Below are 24,144 nucleotides of genomic sequence, written 5' to 3' on the forward strand. Positions count from 1 at the left end.
GAAAAACTTCCCTTATATAGAGTGCTCTGTCACTATTTTGCTGCAATAGTAGGCGTCCGACGTCCCATGACAACGCCATACCAAAATTCTGCGCTCAGCGAGACACGGTACATGAAAGGCGCGCGACAAAGTTTAAAGGAGTACTGACACGAAATTTCAAAGCTCAGGTAACTATGCAAAAAGCTTCCTTCGTGTATGGAGATACCCCCTCGGAAGTGTGAACCGTGACCGTTCAGTAGAACATAATTTGAACCACTTTTAATCCTCGCGCGCACAGCAAAGCTTATCCGCGCCATCGAGCAGGCTTATGACGTAATCTGCGCTTCGACCCAAACGGCCGACATCAGTGCTGCCGTCACGTATCCATAGAGTTTCTTACAATATACACTAGAGAGGAATCTGGCGCTAGCGTCTATGCGACTCACGTCAAGGCCGTCTGTGTCGTCATGGGCCGCCATTATACATCGCGCTCGCCTTATTTTCACCATTGGCTTGGATTGAAACGTTTTAGTGACCGCAAATTTAAACAAAGTGCAACAAAAACGCGAAGAATAGTGTGCAATTATGTATGTGGAAAATAAAAACAGGCTGTTTTCAACTAAGGAAAGAGGAAGTAAAGCGTATTTTTGCCGGAACGGTTGTGCCTGCTATTCCGCAGGCCAAGGGTGTAGTCACGAACAATGTTAATATTTGGGCGAGGGAGGGGGGGGGGGGGGGGAGGGGGGACTCATTAGAGACTGATTGTATTATTTTACGATTATTTCAAATAATAAGTTGTTTGAAGAGTTTGGAAAGTTTTTTGAGCGTGTCTATGAAAACTTTGCCTTCGTGGTGAACCGGTGAACCGACCGTCAGCTAGTTTAACAAGAAAAAAGAAAACGTGGCGTTAAACAGTCGTGGACGATGACAAGATAGGATGCATACAGGCGCCCTTGCTTCAACCAGCGCACAGAACTTCAGCACGCCTTAATCACAGCAAACCCATTGCTCGTATCTCCGGCATCTCCGGCATCAGCATTTAACACCTCATTTTTCCCCACGCAATAGTCCTGCGGAATGCTCTACCGGAGCCCTGCACCTCTTGCACCGACCGCGAAATGTTCCGCTCCATGCTCCCCGACCACTTGTCTGAGCAATCTGCTTGTTATCGATAATTTGACTACCTCATGTATTTCTGTCAAGAATTCTAGATTTGTACGCACCTTAAAATGGTAATTCTATTTTTCAGACAACATTCCAGTTTTTGGTTGTCTTTACTGTCTACATGTATTCGATTCAAGTTTCTGTATGTTTTCTTTTCCTTTGTTTGTGTGTGTTATGTTTGAACATTGCTCTGTACATCGTCGCTTGCCCTCCCTTATGTAATGCCCTCGGGCCTTTCGGTTGAAAGAAATGTAATGAAATAAATGAAGTGCCCGTATCTGTCGTATCTTGGCTTCGTCGAAGTACGTTTTGTTTCTTCTTTTCAACGCATACAAATTTCGCGGCGGCATATTACCCGCTCAGTCATACGTCCTTCGACTGCGGCATGACCAACGTCAGGTGCGATCACGTATACTGCCTGCTGTTTCAATGAACACGGCTGCCGCAGAACAGGCAGGATTTAGGCTTCCTTGTAGCTCGTAAACGTGTTCATGCATAGTGAAGAAAGCAAATCCCGAAAACCGCTTAAGAATGCAATTGTCATGCCAAGCCCAAGCCAAAAAGGGGGTCTTCCCATGAACCCCCACGACGACATGGCTTACCAGGCGCAGGTTCCTCTCTAGTATACTTACTAAGAAACACTATGCACGTATCGACGCGGCCGCGGTGCTATTGGCGCGCGCTTTTCCGCCTTGTGCATGACGTCACAGTTTTTGGGGCTGACGTTACGTGCGACTACGACCGGTCAGGCCGTTCGAACGCTCGCGCGCGCGCGCGCCCAGACAGGCATCGGCTGAGGTGCGACGAGAACAGTGACGTCAAATTCGCCTTCTAGTCATGGCGGCTGCCTCGGTGTTCGCTTCACCGAAACCAAAACTGATACGAATAAACGGAGCTGCAATTATCTAGGCTGCGTTCGACAATCTGATGGTGCACCACTCTATGATTACTGGGCTCCTAGCACCTATAGCAGCGAAAAAAACGTAACACAAACATTGTGTACAAGAAAGCATGCAGTACAGTGACACTGACTGGCGTAGGAAGTGCATGAGGTAGTAGTGCTGCTGGGAGCCTCGCGACGTGCCACCGCTGCCGATGTTGGAGCCGTACACGACGGCCACCATCATCACCTTGAGAAGCGTGTTGCGCTCGTCCCTGCACAGCGATCGGCACACAAGAAGACATGCCCAGCCAAAACATTACTATTCCGAAACTTTCTCCGTTCATCTACAAAGACACTTGTCTGTGTAGGCGATTTGGCGGGACGGTCAGCTGGGGACGAATTTTCCCAAGACGTGTGCTTAGCCAATGTGACTTATTACAGCGGAGCTGTTATAGGCTTAACCCCCCCCCCCTCCATCCCCCCTCCTTTTGTTGCATGCGTAGACCCAGAAAAGCAACAAACCTCCTCGTTTTGATTGATTGATTGATGATTGCTAGTGGTATCCCCATTGAAACTGGTTGATGACGTGTCATCTCACCAAGGCATAACTAATTTATCTGCTTCATATACCAGCGCTGCTCTGAGGGCAGGCAGAATTTGTTTTTTCTCCGCTGCAGGTAGTAGCTGTCCGTGGCAACATTACCCTCTCGGCTTTTCGTCCACCAGCATTCTAATCATCTTTTTGTCGTCTCGACAGCCTTGAAGTCAACTCCCTCTGTTCTACCTTTAAATACTAGGGCTTCCGGAAGCAGAATATTTTCCTCATGTAGATTTGGATTGATACCCTCGCATACTAAAACTATGTGCCGCATAATTTGTTTCTTTTCTGCAGACCATGCATACCCAGTCATTTTCTGTATACTTCCCTGCGTACGTCGTCCTGTAATCGGGGCGAACATGGTAACGTGACATGCAAGTAGCCAGATCGAAAACAACAGCTACTTCTCAATCCCGCTTAATTTGTGGTAGCTTTCCTCTGTACTGTTTCGGGAATAACAAATAGCAGTCGCTGCTGAAATTCCTACGCGCTTTTCCATTACCTATTCTCCCCCACGAGCTGTTCCACTGACGTGGAGGAGATTTGAATGGATACCCTCGCATACTAAAACTATGCGCCGCATAATTTGTTTCTGTTCTGCAGGCCATGCATACCCAACATTTTTATGTATACTTCCCTGCATACTCCATCTGTATATTTCGTCTTTCCGGCATACCCTCTCTTTCGGCCACCTGTTCGCTTCTGACGGTTCACATTTTGATATGAGGTGATTTCTCCTGAAAAATTGTGTTCTCAGCCAGGCCTTTGTGTTCAGAAGTGAACCCGACTTCAAGTAGATCGGCGCAAGCTTGGTTTCTGTAGGCTGGATTTCCCGCACTGTGTGTTGCACAGTGGAGCGCAATCAAAAAAAAAAAAAAAAAAAGGCGGCAATTGGTACGACCGCAACGGAAGGAGACCACCTATGACGATCGGGCCGCCGTGGCTAGGGTAAGCGCGGCCTCGAATACCGCGAGGTGGAAAACGCATGGCAACGGCGTGGCTAGAATCTTGATGAACGCTTCCTGGGTACGACTATGCGGTTTGAGCGGGAGTTTTTGGCCTACCAGTAACCTACATACAACTCCATTGGTCATCCACTGCCACAGAGTGTAATAACAATAATTTTTTAGCAGGCCCAAGATTTCGGCGAACAGTGGACAAAAGCTCTCGGTAACCTGGGCTGCGCTTGTAGGCCTGCTTCGCAACAACCCAACCAAGGGGAAATGGCTGCGAGAAACGAAGCGAGTTCGTCGAATAAAGTGGTAACGTGTGGTCTACATGGCTACTGTTGCTGAGGTATTAACGCAAAGGGCGGTGTCATCCCGCACTACAAGACAACGCACGGCACTATGTAACCGAGCAGACCGCATCAAATCGTTCGCTGGTACTCCACGTTCATTTAATTGACTCCGTTGACCGCAAGGAGGGTTGGAGAGGTGTTTTAACCTCACATCCTCGTCCAGTACCGCACAACAAAATAAAAAAAATGAGCAGAGGTAGTCGGGATCAGTGTGCATGAACCGTGGCATTCAACTATGGTTTATGTGTAGCAAAAATGCTACCGTAATGAAATTGAAGCCGAAAATTGAAATCTAAATTTACGCACGCGAGTGATCCGACAACTTGCATGCTAAAAAATTTCAACAATGGCCCAACAAGCACGATCCACATGCGGCGCTGATTAGAGCAAACCCCTCCATGCCACCGACTGGCGCAGCACTCATACGCCGGTACACCTATGTAGGCAAGTTTTTATGCTACTTGAGCGATGCCTACAGCACGTAGGCGGCACCCTTGTTAAAGATGCTGCGTCGGTGGGCAAAGTACGACAGGCGCTCAGGCGACTCCTGCTGCTGCAAAGATTGACGACTTTGCAGGGACTGCGATGCGCTGGGACGGGCCATAGGGGCCGCCGTCACGCCTGCCGGAGAACACTGGGCTGCGAGAGGGGAGACATACGCGAGAGAGGACCGTCGGTAAATTTTACTTTTCAGTATGCCCCGCCACAAACACAAAATTCGTTTAAATGCCAGAGGAGGAGTATTATTTCAATTTCGGTTTATTTCTGACAGGAAATGCATTGAGGCATAATACATCGAAATGCAAAAGGAAAATGCACGCTTCTGAAGAGGCAAGCGAGACAACAGGCAACCATCTGACGCTTGTCTGGGCCTCGTTTCCGTGATGCTGTACATTGTAATGCAGCATTCTTACAAAAAGAAATACCTTATTTTTCAGATTGATTGATTGTAGGGTTTAACATGCCGACGCTACACGGGCGATGAGACGCTATGTAGCGGAGGGTTAAATTTCACTAACTGTGAATCTTTAACGCGCGCCGAAATCTCGAACAAACGGGCGTTTTAAGTGCAGAGCGCTTCAGGCGCTCGCTTTGTCGTCCTAGCTCGCTCGCTGGAACCAAGCAGATCGCCACGGCGTTAAGGTCTACCCTGTCACGGTCCCTTCGCTGCGGCGTAATGCAGAGGCTTCGAAAGCCAAGCGGTTTATATAGTCATAAGCGCTCGAAACTCGTGAACCGCTGGCGCTTAGCAGTGGCTTAGCTCGGCTATACCAGGATATACGTAGCGTGAGCTAAGGATCAGCTGGTAATTCTTAGCTTTGCTGGTTGTCTAGGATTAGCTGATTATTTTGCTTACTGCTGCTTACCATCCAATCCAAATCCAATCCAAATCCAATCTAGATATAATCCAAATCCAATCAAATCCAATCCAATCCTCGCGCTTGCGCAAAACAGGGAGGTAAAGCTAGCTCCGACACCGTAAGAATCGTGGGCGCTGACATGATACAATTCCCATGGTTGCTAGAGCAATTGTATTCAGCCCTCTAAAAAGTTGTTCCGTAATTATTTAACTAAAACAAAGAACTGAAGCAAAATAGTTGCGAAAAATTTTCCCAGTTATTAAAACTAGCTCTATAAAAACTTTTAATGTAATTAAGCTTTAATAGCGAACAGAGTAAGTGTGTAGTTCAGTTTTGGTTTCGATTTTCTTTAAGTGTGCCAGGAAGTGGCGAGGCCCATGCGCCTGACTTGCGCAGTGTGTCTGTGTGTGCAGTCTCCAGTTCAGACCTGCGTGCGTGCAAAACGTGTACAACTGGTAAAACTCGTATGCACGCGCTGAGCAAGTGCCTCCCCGGGCGCTTACGAGGCTGTCATTCGTTTCTTCACGTTAAGCACCTCATCTATGGTCCCTGAACTGACGCCGGAACAGCGATTCCGATCTGAACTTGACTACCGCAAGTTCACTACAGGCTACGGTGTGGCAGCCAGCGATCGTTCCCGTTGGAAGAGAAATAAAAGGAGCTTTTATAATCATTCCGTTCCTGTTGTTTTATTCATGGAACTTCATACAGCTCTCCGTGCTTCCAACTTTCGCGTAAACCTTCGTGAAGGTACAACGAAAAAATAGGTAACGAAATGCGGTTTCTTTTTTGATCAGTCGCAATAAGTCAAAGTTCTTTCCTCGCGCGCGCTCTGTGCGGCATTCAATACTGCCCCTTCAGCCCCGCAAGGTTTCCGTTTGAAGTGGTGGAAAACAGCTATAACTTGACGAATACATACACAAAGGAAAACGGGACACGCCGCTGACTGTATTTCCCATACTCCCTTGGCATGCATTCTGCCACTCCGTTGGCCTGCGATCCACCGGGCTCTTTCGTTCCTGTGCTTCAAAGGGCCGCGACTCACCAGCAATATCAGCGTGGGCCCATGCGATAACGTTTTTTTTTTTGTGTCAATAAAGGTTTCACATTCAGCTAAGGCCACAGTTCCCTTCACTTTGTTTGAAAAACATTGAGCGACTCGAAAATGTCACAGAATGGCAAATAAAGCGGCACGGCGCAAAAATGCACGGTGATCATGACGGAGGTTCATTTTTCTGTGCGCCCCAGTGCGGATCAGCTGTTTCCTTGGCGTCCTCGCGCATGCGATCAGTCGCATTCGAGCTTGCGCGCAAGTGTTATGTGAGCGTTGCCAAATCTCGCTCAACTAGTCTCAGTACATATAAGTCACACGCTAAACCGAAAACACGTTGGTTACCTACCCACAGGAGATAAACTACGCAATGCTGTCGACACCACCTACACCAAAACGACCTGGCCAGCGGGCCGCCATGTTACAATTAATCCCGGCATGCTTCGCTAGCCAGACGCGGAAACGCCACAGTAGCATGTTGCCAGATTACAACCCATCGCTTTCGCCGTTATTAGTAAGTAAAAGCTCAGCTGGCAACCTTCAAATCGTTGGATCATGGCATGGAGGAAAAAAAAGCTTAGGCCCTGACGTCACACCCAGCGCAGCCGGAAACGCCATTTTTGTAAGTCGAATGGCGGACTCTTTTTCACTCTCTCTCGGTGCACCTTCTCCGCCTCCTCCGTCCTGTATCGCCTCTCTTGTCTGCATCTGCCAGCGCCGAGCCGGCGGAAATCAGCTAGGTAGAAGGCCGTTTTGCAGCGCGTGACCGTGAACCTAAACGCCAGGTTACACGGCCTTCAGTGTGGCCGCAGCAGTTTTTCGAAGCGGCTCGCTCTAACAATCCCGCAATGCTCGGTGCCAGGCTGCAAGTCGCGATCGGTACCCAAGGAATTGGGCGTCACTTTCCACCGGTGATTGCATCATTCCGCTGACTAGTATTGCTGTACTTGGTGTGCATTCATCCTTTGTTTGCAATCGCCGCCCTTTATTGGCGGTGAGATCTTTGAATGGCGCCCCCTGGCTCTGACGTCGGCTTAGGGATTCGCGCCGCTGTCGTCTGCTACACTCCGCTTGTGAGGGGCAACAGTGCCTGGGCTAGAAATCGCCCGCTTCGTTGCTGTAGTGTGTTAAAAAGCGTATTTCTAGCGACTCAGTTATTTTGCCAGCTTCTGACGCATCTGAATAATTTGAAGCTGTATCCCCCACATGTTTGCAACACACGGAGAGATAGAGAACAACTTTCTTCAGAGTATCGGTCAGAAGATCGTGTGTAACTCGTCCTTTCTTGCTTATTCGCGAGGATCAGCCATCAGAGCTTCTCGATAAGTATTCAAAATGCGTAGGCTTCCCTGCAGTATTTTTGAGATGCTCCTATGAAGACTCAACTGTCTAATACTACGTATCAAGCAGCGGCCTCTTTACGCTCATCGCACAGCAGGAAATAAAGCGGCTTTCTTCTGTTTCTTTCGTTGTTGTCTTGTATCGAATTAATGTTTCTTGCTTTTTTTTTCTGCCCAACGCATTAATTTTTCTGCGCCGTCACCAACTTCTTATTAGGAGGTTTCGGGATGTTTGGGAGCCTCACAAAGGTCGTGTGGATATTTCCGTCATTTTGTATGGCATACATTCCCTTCTTCACAAATTGGCCTTCATTACGGCTGCGTGCAAGATGGTGCATATCCGCAGCGCTGTGCTTTGTTTATTCACATGCAAATACAATGAGAAGGTTTGTGCTACGCCACCGCGATCGCGCCCTAAACAACGTGGTCCACAGTACTCGAAGGCGGCTTTCGTACTCCGAATTTCTATCGTAATTATATCGTTATCATAACGAACTGACTCTCAACTCGAACAATGATGACATGATTAGGGTGTTGAAGGCATGATATACTCGCTAACTAACGTAATAAATGTTATTACACGACTCGAAACCGAAGAATTCCAAGTAGCTCTTTATTGCTTTTCAACCCTTCCAGGCGCGAAAAACAAATCCTATTTAACTCGGGATGGCGTTCTATGATTTGAAGAAAATTACTTTTACTCTCTTGTCCTGGACTGAGGACCCGGCCCACTAACCAGATCAATTTAATTGTTAAACAAAGTTTTCCCCTCCTCCCCTTACTCCTCCTCCTCCTCTTGAGTGCAGTTTTCCTATAACGCATATCCGAATATCGGGAAGATATGGCTGTGCAAAATGTTTCGAAATATCCCTCCAGGTCTTAACAAACATATATGTGTTACTATAAATTTAACGAAGACGTGACCAATTTCGCTCAATAAACCTCCATACTGGTTAGATGCCTGGTATAGAATCAGCACGCGCGTATATACACACTGGGTTATTTGGAACTCAACCTACAGTTCTTGCAGTCTATAGTGCATGTCGGCAAACTTTCATGCCTTGACAACGTAAAGTGATATGACAAAACGTGTTCGAGAGTTCGGCAAGGTTGCAAAAACTGTTTTACCTTACATATGATTACCGGGACTCGTGATGCCTTCTGCCAAAGCCGACAGCCCTGAAGGCCTAGAACTTGTTTTGGTCTTCCATTTTCGCTGTTGTCGGTTATTAGCAGCTGACTGTTCCCTTTGTTCGAAACAGTGCGCAACTGAGAAGCTGACGCCCAGCTCCGACTCTTCGCGCTCCGCACAGGACCGGCTTCGCAAGGAATGGGGTGGCGCCGGCAATGTTTCTCCCGTAGCGGTATCCAAAACTATACTTTAACTGACACCATGAGCTAGTGTATGCGATTTTAAGCCTATTATTATGATAAAAAGTTACCCACACGCCAATTCTGGTGCGGACAAGCATCAGACGTTGACCGAGCGCAAAGAAACAGCAGGGAGAGCGATCCCGAGTGAAGCAGACGACAAATGCGAGAATCCCTAAGCTGACGTCACGGAGGCGCGCTTCGCAGCGCCGCCTGTGTTCGCGCTCACCGCCAATAGGTTCCCAAGCGATGGAGAACGCCGCAAACAGCGGGCGAACTCCGTGCAGCTACCGGACTGGAAAGTGTCCAAGTTTGCGTTGCAGTTTCGCTGGCAATCCCAGAGATGACTAGTCAATTAAACGGCCGTTCTATAGGTAAGCAGTACTTCATGCAGATTTCAAGCTAAAAAATTGTGGAATGTTTTTAGCGTTGTTCGCGTGCCTTCGATAGAATTTTTTGCGAAGGAGGAGGAGGAGGAGGAGGAGGAGGAGGAAAAACGTTTTAGCGAGCAAAAAAAAAAAAAGAAGAGGGTGGGTGGCGTCAATAAACTTTTTTTCGCCAAGTTTCAACTTGTCTCAGTGTCAATAAATTCAGGTGATATGAGCTGATAACGTTCATACACTAACCTCGCAGTCTGAAGCGTTGAAAAGCGAAATCCAGAGCGAGACCACAAAAAAGATACAGATTCCAGATCCAGCACTCTTCCAGTCAACAGACGGACACCTACCAAGGTAATAGGACGATGGAATTATATCAACCTGGAATCTACCTTGTAACAATTGCAAAGGCACTGCCGCACATCGCCGGCCTAGCAAACTACATGCAGCGGCGATAACCAAAAAATTCAGTTGCGAATCGTTCGGTTGCAAGTCGCCCACGCACTTGTTCAGCGTAGTCGCCTACGCACTGCACTGCAGACTGCACTTTCCGAAAATCTACTTGACGGGTGTCCGCGCGTACGACGGGACGGCGCGTTCACGATATCTGCGCTTCAATAGGCGCGTCATGATCGCGACCGGAGCAAAAGCTTGACGCGGTACAAGGTGCACTTGCAAGTAGAAATTAAATGACATTCACATCGGCGCAGCTGTCGCAACTCTCAGCATCCTTTTCGAGTTCCGCAAGACCACAGCGCAGCAAAGCGAAGCAGCAATCTTCGCAATCGGACGACAAGGCAGGCGCTGCCTTTCCTCCATGACTGGCGGATGGCGGGCGGGCCGTTGCGAGGACGCCGTTGCTAACGCTACTTCCAATGGCCGCCGAAAACACGTGACTTCCTCCACACTTTTGCCAATGAGCGGGGATAGCTGGGGGCCTCTCCTAAGCTTTTTTTTCCTCCATGGATCATGGTATTATGTCTGCCATTGTGTGTCATACGGTTCCAATGCATTGGCTCAGCGGCGCGCTTTCCCTCTACAGTCAGTATATTATCTCTATAGCGCAAAATGCGGCAGTGCAATGCCGGCACGTGCGGGGGGAAAAGCACGAAGTGCACAGAACTCCTGCTGTCGCACTTTCAGGCAGGGGTCGCGCGACCTCTGTGAAGGCGGGAAATTTGATTTGTATGGAGTGGTAGCAGTAAGCGGATAACGGCGGTACAGCCCATTATGGCGAATCACTGCTCTGCACTTCCGACAGCTTTCACATTGAGTGGAACGGCTTTATTTTCTGAAATGCCTGACCATGATGGTGAAAGATGAAAGCTTTGTTTCATTTTCGCCTCCATCAAGAAAGCTGCCGCCGCGGCTGGGAATCGAACCCACGTCCTTGTGCTCAGCAGCACAACGCCGTAGCCACTGAGCCGCCGCGGCGGGTGACATTGTTCCAATCCATGCGACAAAAATGCACAGATGATATCGCTTCAAAGCACACACCAGAAACAGCCCGCGATTTCGCGCTATCCGCTACTCGCTGTTTATCCCCGCAAGTGACACCTGGGTTGTCGTATTTGCCCAGGGCTACCGCGGGTAATTTAAAAGCTGAATACGTGCACACCGTTCTTTGATTCCGCTCTGCCACAAATGCAAGCACTTTTTCCTGGATGTCCGCAGCGGTCTTTTAATCGCTAAACCGTCCAGCTGCTTGGAACTTGAGAAACGCGTCGACAGCTATGGTTATACTATTCCTGACAAGGGCCAGAATAGAACTTCAGCGAACTTGTAATGAAACCCATTAGAAACGGGGTTTTAATGAAACCGAGTCGGCCTAAATTAACGCTGCACTATTGGGTTCGGCGGATGTTTTCAAAGCACCGGTGCACCATCCGCACATTTACCCCTAAATTTTAAATTTTGACTTTTGAAAAAGAACAAAATGCGGTGCGGAAATGCACCAGGATCAGACATGTTGAGTTACGAGGCACCTGCATTTCTTTAAAGGGAACGTTAATATAAAGTAAAAATTTGATTCGTTAAAATATTGTTTTATCCCTACAACAATGGTACCAATCTTAACGCTTACAAGGATGATATTAGGAAAAACAGACGAAGGAGTGGATACTTCCAGCCACTTTCTAGCGATGCCTCTGCGACGTCACAGAACCGTGTTTGTGCACTTAGAGGCCGCTGAGCAAAGCCAGCAGGTATAAACATTGCGGGGTGATTGTACCTTGAGTTTCGTTTGATAGCGTCGCTTGAATGATAACGTGCCGTTAACACGCTCAGAACTACCGTATTTACTCGAATATAAGTACCCCCTTTGTCCTAGATCGCGATGCTCAAAGTGAGGGTGGCGCTTATATTCAAAAAACCAAAATTACTCCTCCCCACCCGGAACTTTTCTTGTCGAGACGAGAGCAAGGAATGCTATTTTATTTAGCCAACATTCAACCTGAAGATAGGTACAGACTGTGACCCCACAGCTCATGTATCATACCTAGTCACCTTCACTACCATTCGAGTCCGTTAAGCCGCTTGGGCCGCCGCTTTCAATCTCCCCCAGCAGGTCGTCTGCTGTTCCGTTGAAGTAGTTTGCAACTGAAAGCTCCAAAAATTACTTGGCCACAATGTCAACTCGATCCCGCTTCCACGCGTATGAAATCCACCTTGCGATGGTGTCTTATAGGGGGTGATTAGATTCGCAAGCAAAATGTTTTTCGAAATTTTTTTCTCGAAAGTAGGGGAGGGTGCTCGGAATCGAGTAAATACGGTATGCTTTTAGTGCTGGCCTATATTACGTCACTCCCGTCACTACCGCGTTTCATTTTGTTTAAAGAAACGTCATGGCTGGAGTGGAGTTGAGTGAACTACCGAAGGCTAGTTTTTTTCAAATCGAACAATGTTGACGTCTGCCTCCATGGCCCCTTGAGATCTGTTGCAGATGTATACGTAGCACGCGAAAGCACCCTGATCAAGACAAAGAGATTTGTGCCGGGCGAATTCCTGAGGATCTCGGCGCAGCCAAGAACGGTGCCGACGCCCGCGGACTCATCTGTGCCAAATAGGAGCCATTCGCTCTGAGGCCGCGCTATCACGCCCAAAATCAATCAGGCCTGGGGGGGCAGCGTTCCGCTAATCACCACTTCCTCGTCTCTCTGTCCACATATCCGGCGCTCCATATTATTAGTTACTACAGATATGCCTTGTGTCTATCCAGGTGAAAACCTGTCACTGGTTCTCTGTACTAACAAACTGCCAGTTTCTCTGATTCGAGGCATGATATGGGTAAAGCTGTAGACTGGGCTATATAGTTGGTAATTCATAGTGATCAAATGTAGCGCAGCAGAAACACACGGGACGGAAAGAATAATCACGGACGAGCGCTCGTCAGTGTGTTTTCTTTCAGCCTCGGGTGTTTCTGCTACGCTACATTTGATCACCATGATATGGGATTTTATTTTAAACCAAACATGAATGTCCACTGCCATATGTGCGAGTGTAGATGATCTGGACCTTGTTATAGCAAAGGTGTACATGTCTCGGTTTCCCCATACAGCGTGAGCGGACACAAGGGCTTATAATGGAGTTTGTTTATTGAGGGGGGAGGAGAGATGTGGTTACTTAAAACGGCTGTAACTATTCCAGTTTTTTCATTAAAATTTTCCCACAACAAATTGTATGGCAATTGATCGCTAAAACGAGTGCATTATTACGCCGGGTTTCATTTACTTGAAATATATACTTCATGGTAAACTTCTGCTATCAATACACGGCCATCTGCAGAGGAAGTACGGTCACAGGAAACGCCCGTAACTGTTGTTGGATAAAAACTATCCCCAAACAAAATTATGAGAGTTACCCGCTAAGATCACTCAACATTTCGCCTAGTTTAATTCACTTTTCATTATTCTTTAGTTTGCAGACAATTGTAAATATTATGGAATTCCCATCTGCTCTTAATACATAAGCATATACGGGAGGGGAAGCGACAGCACCCCGCTTGTCCACAGGAATAAAACTTTAGTCCTGTCAAGTGGTATTCAGCTAACCCGCCGCGGTGGCTCAGTGGCTAAGGCGTTGCGCTGCTGAACACGAGGTCGCGGGTTCGATTCCCGGCCGCGGCGGCCGCTTTCCTGATGGAGGCGAAAAGCAAAAACGCCCGTGTGTACGAGATTTCGGCGCACGTTAAAGATCCCCAGGTGGTCAAAATTAATCCGGAGCCCTCCACTACGGCGCGCCTCATCGCCTGCGTTGCGTCGGCGCGTTAAACCCTACAATCAATCAATGGTATTCAGCTAGATGGCCAGGAAGTACGCTCTATCTTTAATTACAAACAATCGTGGTCTCCATTCGCAAACAATCGTTGCCTCCAATTGCAAACAATCGTGGTCTTCCAATTGCAAACAATCGTGGTCTCCGATCTGCAAACAATCGTGGTCCCGCATTGCAAACAATCGTGGTCCGTTTCATGCACTCCTTAATTGGACTGGGCCCTGCTTCACTGGTCATCCTTCTTCACAGAGTGGAAGGGCACTGAACTTCGTTTTTCAAATGTAATTACTCCGGCCGCTTTTGTGTACCGTTCTTCCGGGAAGCTACCATAGATTTCTGGCTAATTTTGATAAACCCGATACCTTTCCGGTGTTCTCGAGGCTGACATCACCGATCAATATACTGCTTTTCTTCTTTCACGAACCCCTTCAAAGTTCAGCCGAAAAAAATACGTTTGATAACTCAAGTTAACCGCAATTTCCTAAGGGTACGGTTAGAATACACATGGCACTCGCCACCGCCACGTCCTTAACTCACGCTGGTGCTGACTAACCAAGTGCAGCTTGCTTGGCCAATTGATACATATTGATGGATGGGAAACCAGCGAAAACAGGACGCAAAACACAAGCAGAGACGATACAACACAGCGCTGGATCCCTGTAACCATACTCCCTCCCTAGATAGCCATGTACTGATAGCAGTTTGCAACTTCACTGTGAACCAATTATGACTAATAAACTAAGCCAGTGTTATGTTGTCTCGTCTGTGTGTGCTTGTGTGTTGCGTCCTTTTTCCGCTGGTTTTGCCATCCGTCAGGCTGACTGACCACGCGGGAAGAGTGCGAGCGTACCCGCGCACACGTCTGTCTGGACCATGTGGAAGTATATCTCGTCCACGATGCACTCCACGGTGGACATCATGAGCACGGTGACGCTGAACGCGTCCAGCAGGCAGGTCATCGCCACGGCCACCGCGATCACCAGCGCCAGGATCCTGGCCGCGCGCACAAGCAGAAGGTTACTGTCAGCGCACAGAATTCGGGATATTGTGATATCACACCGAAAATCCGCGAAGAAAACAATATAGTGCAGAGTCGGCGACAGGCTGTAAGTTGCACGAAAAAAGAACCGGGATATCTCCACTAATCTGAAACCCGAGGAGGGGAGAAGCATACAGTGTATAAGCGTATGATGCGGTTTCGATGCGTGATTCGGTTTCGAAGTTATGACGAAGTGTATAATATGTTGTCGATGCTGAGCGCTCGGCGACTTAGGCTTTGGCGCCTTGGCGTTTTTGGCCACGGAGATGAAATCGCTGGGGGATGTAGGTATCAAGCTTTGCTGTAAAAGTCTCGTGTCTTTGAAGCACGAAGCATTCCAGCGCCATGAACCCCTCGTGACTTACGCCGAAATACTACAGTGGTACCGCCTCGGCAGACAGCTTCGGCCGCCCCCACAGCAAGCTCACCAGGGCTGAAGCAGTGCTGTATAGACAATCACAGAAAAACGCTGTGATAACTCCGGTGCTGGCGCAATATGTGTGTCCAGAAGTGTACGAAAGTGTGCTGTGCAGTGTGTGCGCAAAAACGAACGCGACCTTGGTCCACCTACTGTGGGTCTGTGAACGAAATCCAGTGGAAGCAACCGCCTCAACGCGTTGGCCGGGCGATATCACAAGTGCTATGGACTCGTCCGACCACTATGTTCAACTCCGGGCAGTCCAGCGGCTCGAGGCTGCTCTTGCAGGGCGGAAGCGTAGGGAGGCGCCGACGGGAGGCCTGAGGTTTCACACCCGACGACCCTCCGCGCGTCGACCTCGTAGACGCCCGCAAGGCGTTGTCTCGGGGACGACTTAGGAAACGTCAAGGAGGGGGCAGGCCCTGAGTGGCTCCCGCCCACCTCCTCCCGCAGGACAATTCAATAAAGTCTTTCTCTCTCTCTCTCCAGCGCGAGGCGTTGGATAACGAGTGTCCCTGTGTGTACTTTTAGTACGCGTTGTTTCACGGAGATGAAACGCTCTAGCGCGAGCCGCTGGAAAACAAGTGTCTCGGTGTGTTATTTTAGTACGCGTGACGTTCCAGCGCGAGGTGTTGGAAAACGAGTGTCTGGGTGTTTTAATACCGTCACCACATGAGATACCGACAACCCGAGCCTCTAAGGTGCTTCGCCCCTAAAAAAGCAAGGACCCAAGACAGTTATAACAAAAAAGAAACTTTACCATCCCTTCGTAAAGAAAGTTGAGGGAAGCGCGTAAGCTTTCCGACATTCAAACAGCGTCAAAAGTCCGTCAAACATTTGGGTGGAAGTGCGTCCAACCTTGGCTGAAACTGCATCGAATCTATCTTCAGACCTTCAAAGTCCCAAATCACAAACAAGGAACAAACCCATGCGACGACTTTTGGCGCACTAAGTATACGCATCTACGAACGCTGTAGATGTACTATACCGATGCGTTGTTTTATGAGATAAAGCTACACATTGTACTCCTCCTTCACCATCGATGCGTGTGTTGTCTTACCTAGAACCACTCCTTTTTCACGATCTTCAAGTTTACCAATTCGACAAATGAAAGCCCGGCTTCACGCACGCGCCGTGCGTCTCAGAGATCTTATCAGAGCTTTTCGGTCGACCAACCGGTCTATGTGGAAACGCGTTAGTTTTTTGACAGGACGCCATCGGTCCAAATAAGGAAGCTTTCGTTGTAAAAAAATCCCAAAATATTTCATCATGTAAAGGTGGATGACCAGAGAACTTTTTAACACAGGACATAGCGGCCACACAAAAAATGAGCAAATTTTGTTTCTTTCCAGCCTTGGCGCAGTCCTCCGTAAGACCCATACAGACACATACAAGCTTTGGACTTTACTTAAGTAAAAAGGGGTGTCTATCGATAATTACATCCAAGATGCATAGCCAACGGATGAGACATATAAGGTTTAGGGTTAAGCTAGGTCTTGGAAGCGGAGCAAACATACAAACATACAAGATCGTGCAAACGGTACTTTATTAATAACCTACTTAAGATGCCTCCCTATTTAAGTGATGCGACGTAAAGCTTGAGATCCAAAGCACGCTTTCTACGGCGTGCCTCTTTGGTGGTGATGCCGTACCAGTTGCATAAACACCGGTGCATTCGGTTTCCAATGCCTTTCTCTTGAAAAATTTACACCATCTTCCCGCGAGGGGAACCATGGGGTAGATGCGACGCATCGGGGGTTGCCGTTGCGTTTCCGTTAAGTTATCGATGTCAGCGTGTGGATTGCTGTTGTTGGGTATCCCATTTACGCAGCATGTTCACCCGCGATGCGTCGCATCTACCCCATGGTTCCCCTTGCGGGAAGATAGTGTAAAGTTTTTAACCGAGCGCAAGCTGCGCGCTAACGCACAGCTGGCACGGCGACGGGAGCGAGCGCAGCCGAGCGCAAGCTGCGCGCTGACCGCGCTGACGCACAGATGGCGCTGCGGTGAGAGCGGCGGAGCGCGTAGCTGCCGCGGCGAGGAGAATGGGGGAGGGATGCAGACTACGCCGTGACAACGACGCGGGACAACGCGAGTTAAAGAGATGCGTTGCATCTAAAACGCCTGGAGCCTCGGGAGTTCCTGTTGCCGGATACATTAAAAATGCAGGGAACCCTAGACGTATAAGCTTCTCGTAAAAACCTTCGGCCATTGAGCCTTGTGGACCCCTAAATACAGCATACATCTGGCGAGAACATGCAGATGTGCGGTGATCCCCGTGCGCGTCAGGTGTCCGCTGTCCCACCTGGTGACCTGGTGTCCCGTGCGGCTGAGTATTAGCAGGGCCAGGCGGGTGGACAGACCGCACTCCTCCATGGTAAGCACCAGTAGCATGGCGCAGAGGAAGCTCATTTGCCTAACCTGCACGAATATAATAATCATCACATTATAATCATCATAATAATAATCATCATCAACCTGTCTACGTCCACTGCTGGGCAGAGGCCTCTCCCATAGATCTCTAATTATATCGGTCCTGATACCTGCGACCAAGTTAACCCCGCAAACGTCTTGATCTTGTCTGCCCACCTAACGTTCTGCCGCCCTGCCCCACGCTTCTAGGGATCCACTATGTTGCCCTTAAAGGAGCCATGAAGAGAAAATACAACTTCGTTTAATTTGAAAGAACTAGGATACCATATCTCACTCAGCTCCATTACAGCCACAAAAGATGTTTTTTAACGAAAAAAGCAAGATATATTTAAAAACTTTCAAATTTTGCGCCACAGTGACGTGCTATGAGCAAGAATGACGTCACACGGGCCAACAATAAAACATTATTTTCAGTGCGCTAACTGCACGTTAGCATTCAAGTGATGCGGTCAAATGGAACTAAAGGCCTCATTACAGACGTCCAGTCATGTGTCGTCGCGACAGGTTCGTTAGGCGGCCGCCAATCCCACAGACAAGTTTCCGTGACGTCATAGAAAAGTTGCGGGAAATTGGCTAGGGGGTCGCGACTGCGTCACACGTTTTCTTTAATATCTCCATTATTTGTTCGAAGATTGCGATGATATTGTAATCATTGTTATCGGGACGAAGCAGTCTCTAATAAACCCAACTTGAATTTTGTCTTCATAGCTCCTTTAATTAATAGCGGTTATCTTGCCTTGGGATTACATGCCCTGCCCACGCCCATTTCTTATTAATTTCTACTAGTATGTCCTTAACACGTGTTTGTTCCCTGACCCTCTCCGATCTCTTCTTGTCCCCTAAAGTTACACCTATCAGCTTCTGTTCCATAGCTCGCTGAGTCCTCTTCAATTTAACTTGAAACCTTTTAGTGAGCCTCCAAGTTTCTGCCCCGTAGGTGAGTACCGGCAAGATGCACCTATTATACACTTTCCTCTTCCGGGTCATTGTAGGCTGACATTAATATGTGAGAATGCCTGCCGAATGCACTTATCCTTCTAATAATCTCTCCCTCATGGTTGCGATCCGGGGTGCCTACTTGGCCTATATCTACTGGCCTAAGTAGATATATTGGCTTCCCACTTCCACTGCCTCGCCATCTAAAACCGCTGTGCCTTCCCGAGGCTATTGAGCATTACTTTACTTTTCTGCATGTTAATTTTCAGGCAAACGTTTCTGCTCTGCTTGTCCAGTGCGGTAATCATGCTTTTCATTCCGTCCCACGACTTAATTAGCAAGGCAACGTTATCAGAAAATCTGCGGTTACTAGGGTATCCTCCATTAACCCTTACGCCCACCTGTTCCCAATCCAATGTTCTGAATAGCTCTTGTAAACATGCTGTGAATAACATTGGAGAGATTTTGACTCCTTGTCTGACGCTCTTCCTTATAGGTATTTTACTCCTGTCCTTATGGAGCATGGTAGCTCTGGACCCATTGTAGATATCCTCTAGTATTTTCCCGTTATGCTTGTCTACATCCTGGTTCAGCAATGCTTCCATGACTGCCGAGGTTTCGACTGAGTCAAATGCTTTCTCCTAGATACTAAGGCTATATATATTGTTTGTATATTCTCCCCGCGTTTCTCTATCGCCTGGTCTATTAAAGGCTATTCAACAATATGGTACATTGTTGAATGGGCTTTCCGAGACCCAGCTTGTTCATTAGGTTGGCCGAAATCTAAGTTGGCAGACATTCCGTTAGGGATTACCTTAGTAACTACCTTGTAGACGACTGACACTAAGCGGATGGGCGAGAAATTTTTAGAGTCCTTCATGTTACCTTTCTTCTAGATTAGAATGATGTTCGCGTTCTTCCAAGATTCCGGGATACTCGCGGTCATTAGACATTGCGTGTACAGGTTTGCCAGTTTTTAGAGTATGATTTGCCCGCCACCCTGCAATAGGTCGGTTGTTAAGTTGTCTAATCCCCTGCCACGAGTTTTTAGTATATAATGTCCTTATACGATCCGTCGTGCGCATATGTATTTGATTGTTAAATAGGCTGGTCAATTGCTGCATAACAGCTTCCTCCCGTTCGACAATCTCGCATTTACTCAAAGGCGGTTGTCGGAGAATCTGGACCCCCAGCGACTGGAACCATTGCGCTTACTGTCCTTATTTGCTGATTAGCCCTATTCTTCACCCGCGCTGCACGAAGTTCGGAAATCTCAGCTTAGATTGTGTGCTCAGTGGCCTCACTAGGAGACTGGACAACGTTCGCGCTTATCTAGATTATTGAGAACGAGGTTTACTGCGCGGAGTTCTGCAGTATTACTGGCAGTTCATTTACTCCGGCCGCTCTCATTGCGTGACTTCGGGGACAGCAATATTATTCCCAGCGCCGACGATAGTTCAGCCCGTGACACTGCCGAGAAGGAAATAGCACCACGAAGCATCCGTGTCGTTATGCTTCGTTGAAAGTAGCATTCCAGTGAGCACGCTCGCTAAATAATCCGCAGCTCACTCCGACGATGCGCACTCATTAGATAACACTAAGGGATACATTTTCACTTACTGGGCGGGTGGCTGGGTGAAAAACTGTCCACTTGTCGGGGTATCTGGGGGCCAAATGACAAACCCATTGTAACTGGCATAGCATAGTTTTATATATGCGGAATGCCTCAGCCGGTGAGAGGCTGCTTTCAGCGGCCTGATTCTTAAAACGTTTTAAGAGGATTAACGCCCAAGGCTATGAGCGCACCGCACTGAAGAGCTACGGATTAATTTAAACTACCTATGGATATAGGGAGTGTCTTACTGCACAATGCGTTAGCCACTGAGCCACCGCAAGATGATTTTGATGCGAAGAAAGCATCGACGACTATGAAAGGGCCTATACCTGTTCAAAGGGTACTTTGAGACAAGTTTATTTCTTTCCTAGCTTGCGTAGCTAGAATATTGCTGCTGGTTGTTCTGATTGCGCGTTTCAGCAAAAGAGACCGCTATAGATATAGCAGTGATTCGTAGGAATTAGTAGGAGTTTTGAGCTTATCCATGTTTTCATCCTAAATACTCTCGTCAGGCGCTGCGCTGGGCTCCACCTTGCTTTTGCTTTGTACATCTCTTCAGTTGCTCCAGAAAATGCGTATTCCAAGCTGCGATAAGTTCAGTGTGTGGAGGCTTTTTCAACAGAGGAGCCGTTAAAGGTTGAGATCGGTCCGATAGCGTTGGGGAAAAAATACCAAGAAAAAAAATCTCCTCCCGCGCGAGGCGCCCGGTACGAATGTAGTGCAGCTGCGTAGGCGGAGCTAAGCCTCGCATAGCTATGACGTCACTGCGCTGACGCTGCGGCACTAACACAGGCGCTGCTCAGTGCAGTCGCCCGTCTAGGCTGGAACGTGCCGTGAACTTGGATGCAGTTAGTGTCTCTTTTTATCACTTTCGGAAGGCACGCACCCATACTCTTTCTCTTACACCCCTTTCCGCACACCTCCGCTTGAAAAGAACTAGCGATCAGGCACCCAGCGCCCCCTGTCTCCGCGCCGAGCCCATCGTTTACACTCTTGCATAACATGGATCGACCGGAAAAGTATGCAACTCCCGAAGAAGAAAAGTGCCGCGCGAACGCTGTCGTGTCGCTGCTCCAGAGCATATGAGACAGCTACGATGCAACCACGAGTATCGCGCCGACGCCTAGCAAAACCTGGCAAATTTAGAAATAACGAAACAAACAAGTTCGACCGACACCTCCTGCTTCTCCAGCCTTGCACCATTAGTGCAAGCTGCGATTATTTTCGTTTATCTCATGTTGCTTGAGCCCGGTAGGCACACGTGACATAGGCTGGGTACTTTATTTCTAAGCCAGAAAATACAGCGACGGGGAAAGCAAAAGCAGGCAAGAAAGATCATGCAAATTTCTCAAACTTCGCAGCACTCAGCATACATCTTCGAAACCTAAAGGCAATGATGCACAAGACGGAGAAACTTGCGGAAAACATGAGATACAAAAGCGCGCACACAGCCATGGGCCACATCCTTGCAGGGAAATCATAACCTGGGAAGAGACCTATGTTATGATTTGGCTAGTACGGTGGCTTTAACAGTAGAGCTTCTCAGGCCAACAACAATCCCCCCATCGCACACACACAGACACACAAAAAAACACCAAAGCCTCAGGAAAAAAATGTGGTTAGGGAGGTCCTAGAAATCGAACCCTGGACTTTGCGCCGTGAAACCGTCAACCTCACCACTGGGCCACCACCACGGCACTCGAGGGATATGGGGTTATCGGCGGCGGGGAACAACAACATGCGCAACCAACTGGGAACAAAAAGAAAACGCTACCCGTGGTCGGAATCGAACCTGCCTCCCTGGCGTCATGAAACTGGCGTCCATCCAATTGAGCTGTGATCCCGTTACGGGAGCACAGCATTAGAGAGTTTTAGCATAGCGGCTAGCGGAGGCTCACGCTACGGTGGCGGGTTACCGGGACCCGACCGCGCATGCGCGCGCGGGGAGGGCGGAGGGCGAGGAGGTTGCCCCGCAGTGGAGAGAAGTAGCGGGCATGGCGAAGGCCGGCCGGCGGAACTAACCCCCCCCCCCCCCACCGGAATGAATTTTCACCTTCAAAGTCGGGCCCAGCTACCCGCCGCCGTAGCGTTAGCGAACGGTACCCGGTATGCTAAACCTCTCTAATAGAGAGTTTTAGCATAGCGGCTAGCGGAGGTTCACGCTACGGTGGCGGGTTACCGGGACCCGACCGCGCATGCGCGCGCGGGGAGGGCGAGGAGGTTGCCCCTCAGTGGAGAGAAGACGCGGGGATGGTGAAGGACGGCCGGCGGAACTAATCCCCCTACCGGAACGAATTTTCACCTTCCCATTTGGGCCCCGCTACCCGCCGCCGTAGCGTTAGCGAACGGTACCCGGTATGCTAAAACTCTCTAATATTTCATTCGGGTTCGTAGCGCGGGCCTTGGCTTTGGACTTGGCCGCGGGTTTTAGCGCGTGCTAACGCGGTCCTCTGTGGGAGAGATGTGAAAGCCTGCGGACGAAACGATCCTGGCCTGCCAGTCATGGAGAACTTGCAGCGGCAAATTCGCATTAGTAAACAACTTGAAAGCAAACTTATGTCGGCTCAGCCGGCCGTTGTACGAATTATGATTGGAGTAACACTTAAAAACCGGGAACAAGCTTCCTGGATCCGACAACAAACTAGAGCAGAAGATATAGTTCAAAATAAAGAATTTGACTTGGGATGGTATCGTAATTAGGCGAAATGACAATGGGTGGACTACCAGGGTGGTAGAGTGGATACCGAGAGACGGGTTTAAAAAAAAGAGAGAGGCCAAATGATCGATTGAGGAACGAAACAAGGAAATTCGGAAGCAAAGAATGGACTCGAGCGGCGCAGGACAGGATCGGTTGGAGGTCAATGGAAAAGGCCACCTTCGTCCTGCAGTGGACCTATACTCGGTGACAACTTAAGAACGGCACCAGAAGTTGCCGCTGTGCCTTATCACCGTAGCCGGATGTTTCTCCGCGCGGCGCAAGTAGGGCGTTACTGAGAATATTTTGAACATGGCGTGAGCCGTTCCCGTGATTTTTCGGACTTAATATGCTTATAAACGACTCCAGTGACGACTAACAAACTGCGTGAGACAAGGCAGACGATATCACGCATTCATAGCAAACCCCTTTCAAAACGCGCGCGCACTGACGTCACGGGTCCGGCGCTTTGGCGGAGTGATACACTACACGAGGTGGTGCCGTTCTTGAGTTGTAACCGAGTATAGTGGGATACTGCTGCTGCTGATGATGATGCAATAGCCGCGTCTCCGACGAAGGGAGAGGGGCCGCCAGCTCTGCTGTTTCTCCAGCCTTGCACCCCTAGTGCAAGATGCGCCAATTTTAGATGCGGAGCATCTCATGCTCGGGGCTGTGTCCCTCCCTCCCTTGTTGTTGTCCGCCGTCCGCACTCTACTGCGCATGCGCGTCTCTTTAGTCCCGTCAGCGTTTGGGCTGACATCAGCGCAGTCCACTATGAAAAGAAGTAGTTAGGCGGCGCCCGGTTTCGATCCCACGACTCTCTGGCCGCAACGGGAGGTGCGTGGCGCTCTTCCCACTACGCTATAAACCGAGACGGGAGCATGTGCTACGAACGCGCCTTATGTCCTTCGCTCATTCAAACTACGTCGAGAAGCTGCTGATACAACGAGGGCACGTGGAGCTGAACGTCAACGGAAACGACGAGCTGAAAACTAATGGGAACTTCAGTCGACCCCATGGCTGCTTCGCATACTACTCAGGGTTCCCCTACGTTAAGATGGTGTAATTTTTTGTTTACTTGTCGTGAGTTCAACGGGTTCAAACTCCATTGGGAATTCCCTTCTGTATATTTCCTGCATATTTCTGTATAATTCTGTATAATTCTGTATATTTCCTTGCGCCTGCAGTCCATAAGGCGTTTTGAGTGACTAAGCAGCTTCATTGCGGCTGGTAGCTGCTACCATAGAGTTTCTTAGTAAGTATAATAGAGAGGAATTTGCGCCTTGTAATCTAAAGAAGGGCGAAGGAAGAA

At 48.8% G+C, this 24,144-nt stretch overlaps 1 protein-coding gene across 1 annotated transcript in view; it reads right to left on the minus strand.

Annotated features, from left to right (window-relative positions):
- LOC144175408 (Na(+)/citrate cotransporter-like) overlaps window positions 1-24,144 on the minus strand; it is a 68,204-nt gene that overhangs the window by 27,078 nt on the left and 16,982 nt on the right. The window contains exons 4-7 of the mRNA XM_077704489.1: window positions 17,459-17,574; window positions 14,547-14,689; window positions 4,401-4,563; window positions 2,176-2,298 (exon numbers count right to left, since the gene is read on the minus strand). Coding sequence (XP_077560615.1) covers window positions 2,176-2,298; window positions 4,401-4,563; window positions 14,547-14,689; window positions 17,459-17,574 — 545 coding nt within the window. The remainder of the gene's footprint in view (window positions 1-2,175; window positions 2,299-4,400; window positions 4,564-14,546; window positions 14,690-17,458; window positions 17,575-24,144) is intronic.

The sequence above is a fragment of the Haemaphysalis longicornis genome, unplaced genomic scaffold, assembly GCF_048455015.1.
Source record: "Haemaphysalis longicornis isolate Haplotype H1 unplaced genomic scaffold, Haemaphysalis longicornis Haplotype H1 scaffold_3, whole genome shotgun sequence".
Taxonomy (NCBI): domain Eukaryota; kingdom Metazoa; phylum Arthropoda; class Arachnida; order Ixodida; family Ixodidae; genus Haemaphysalis; species Haemaphysalis longicornis.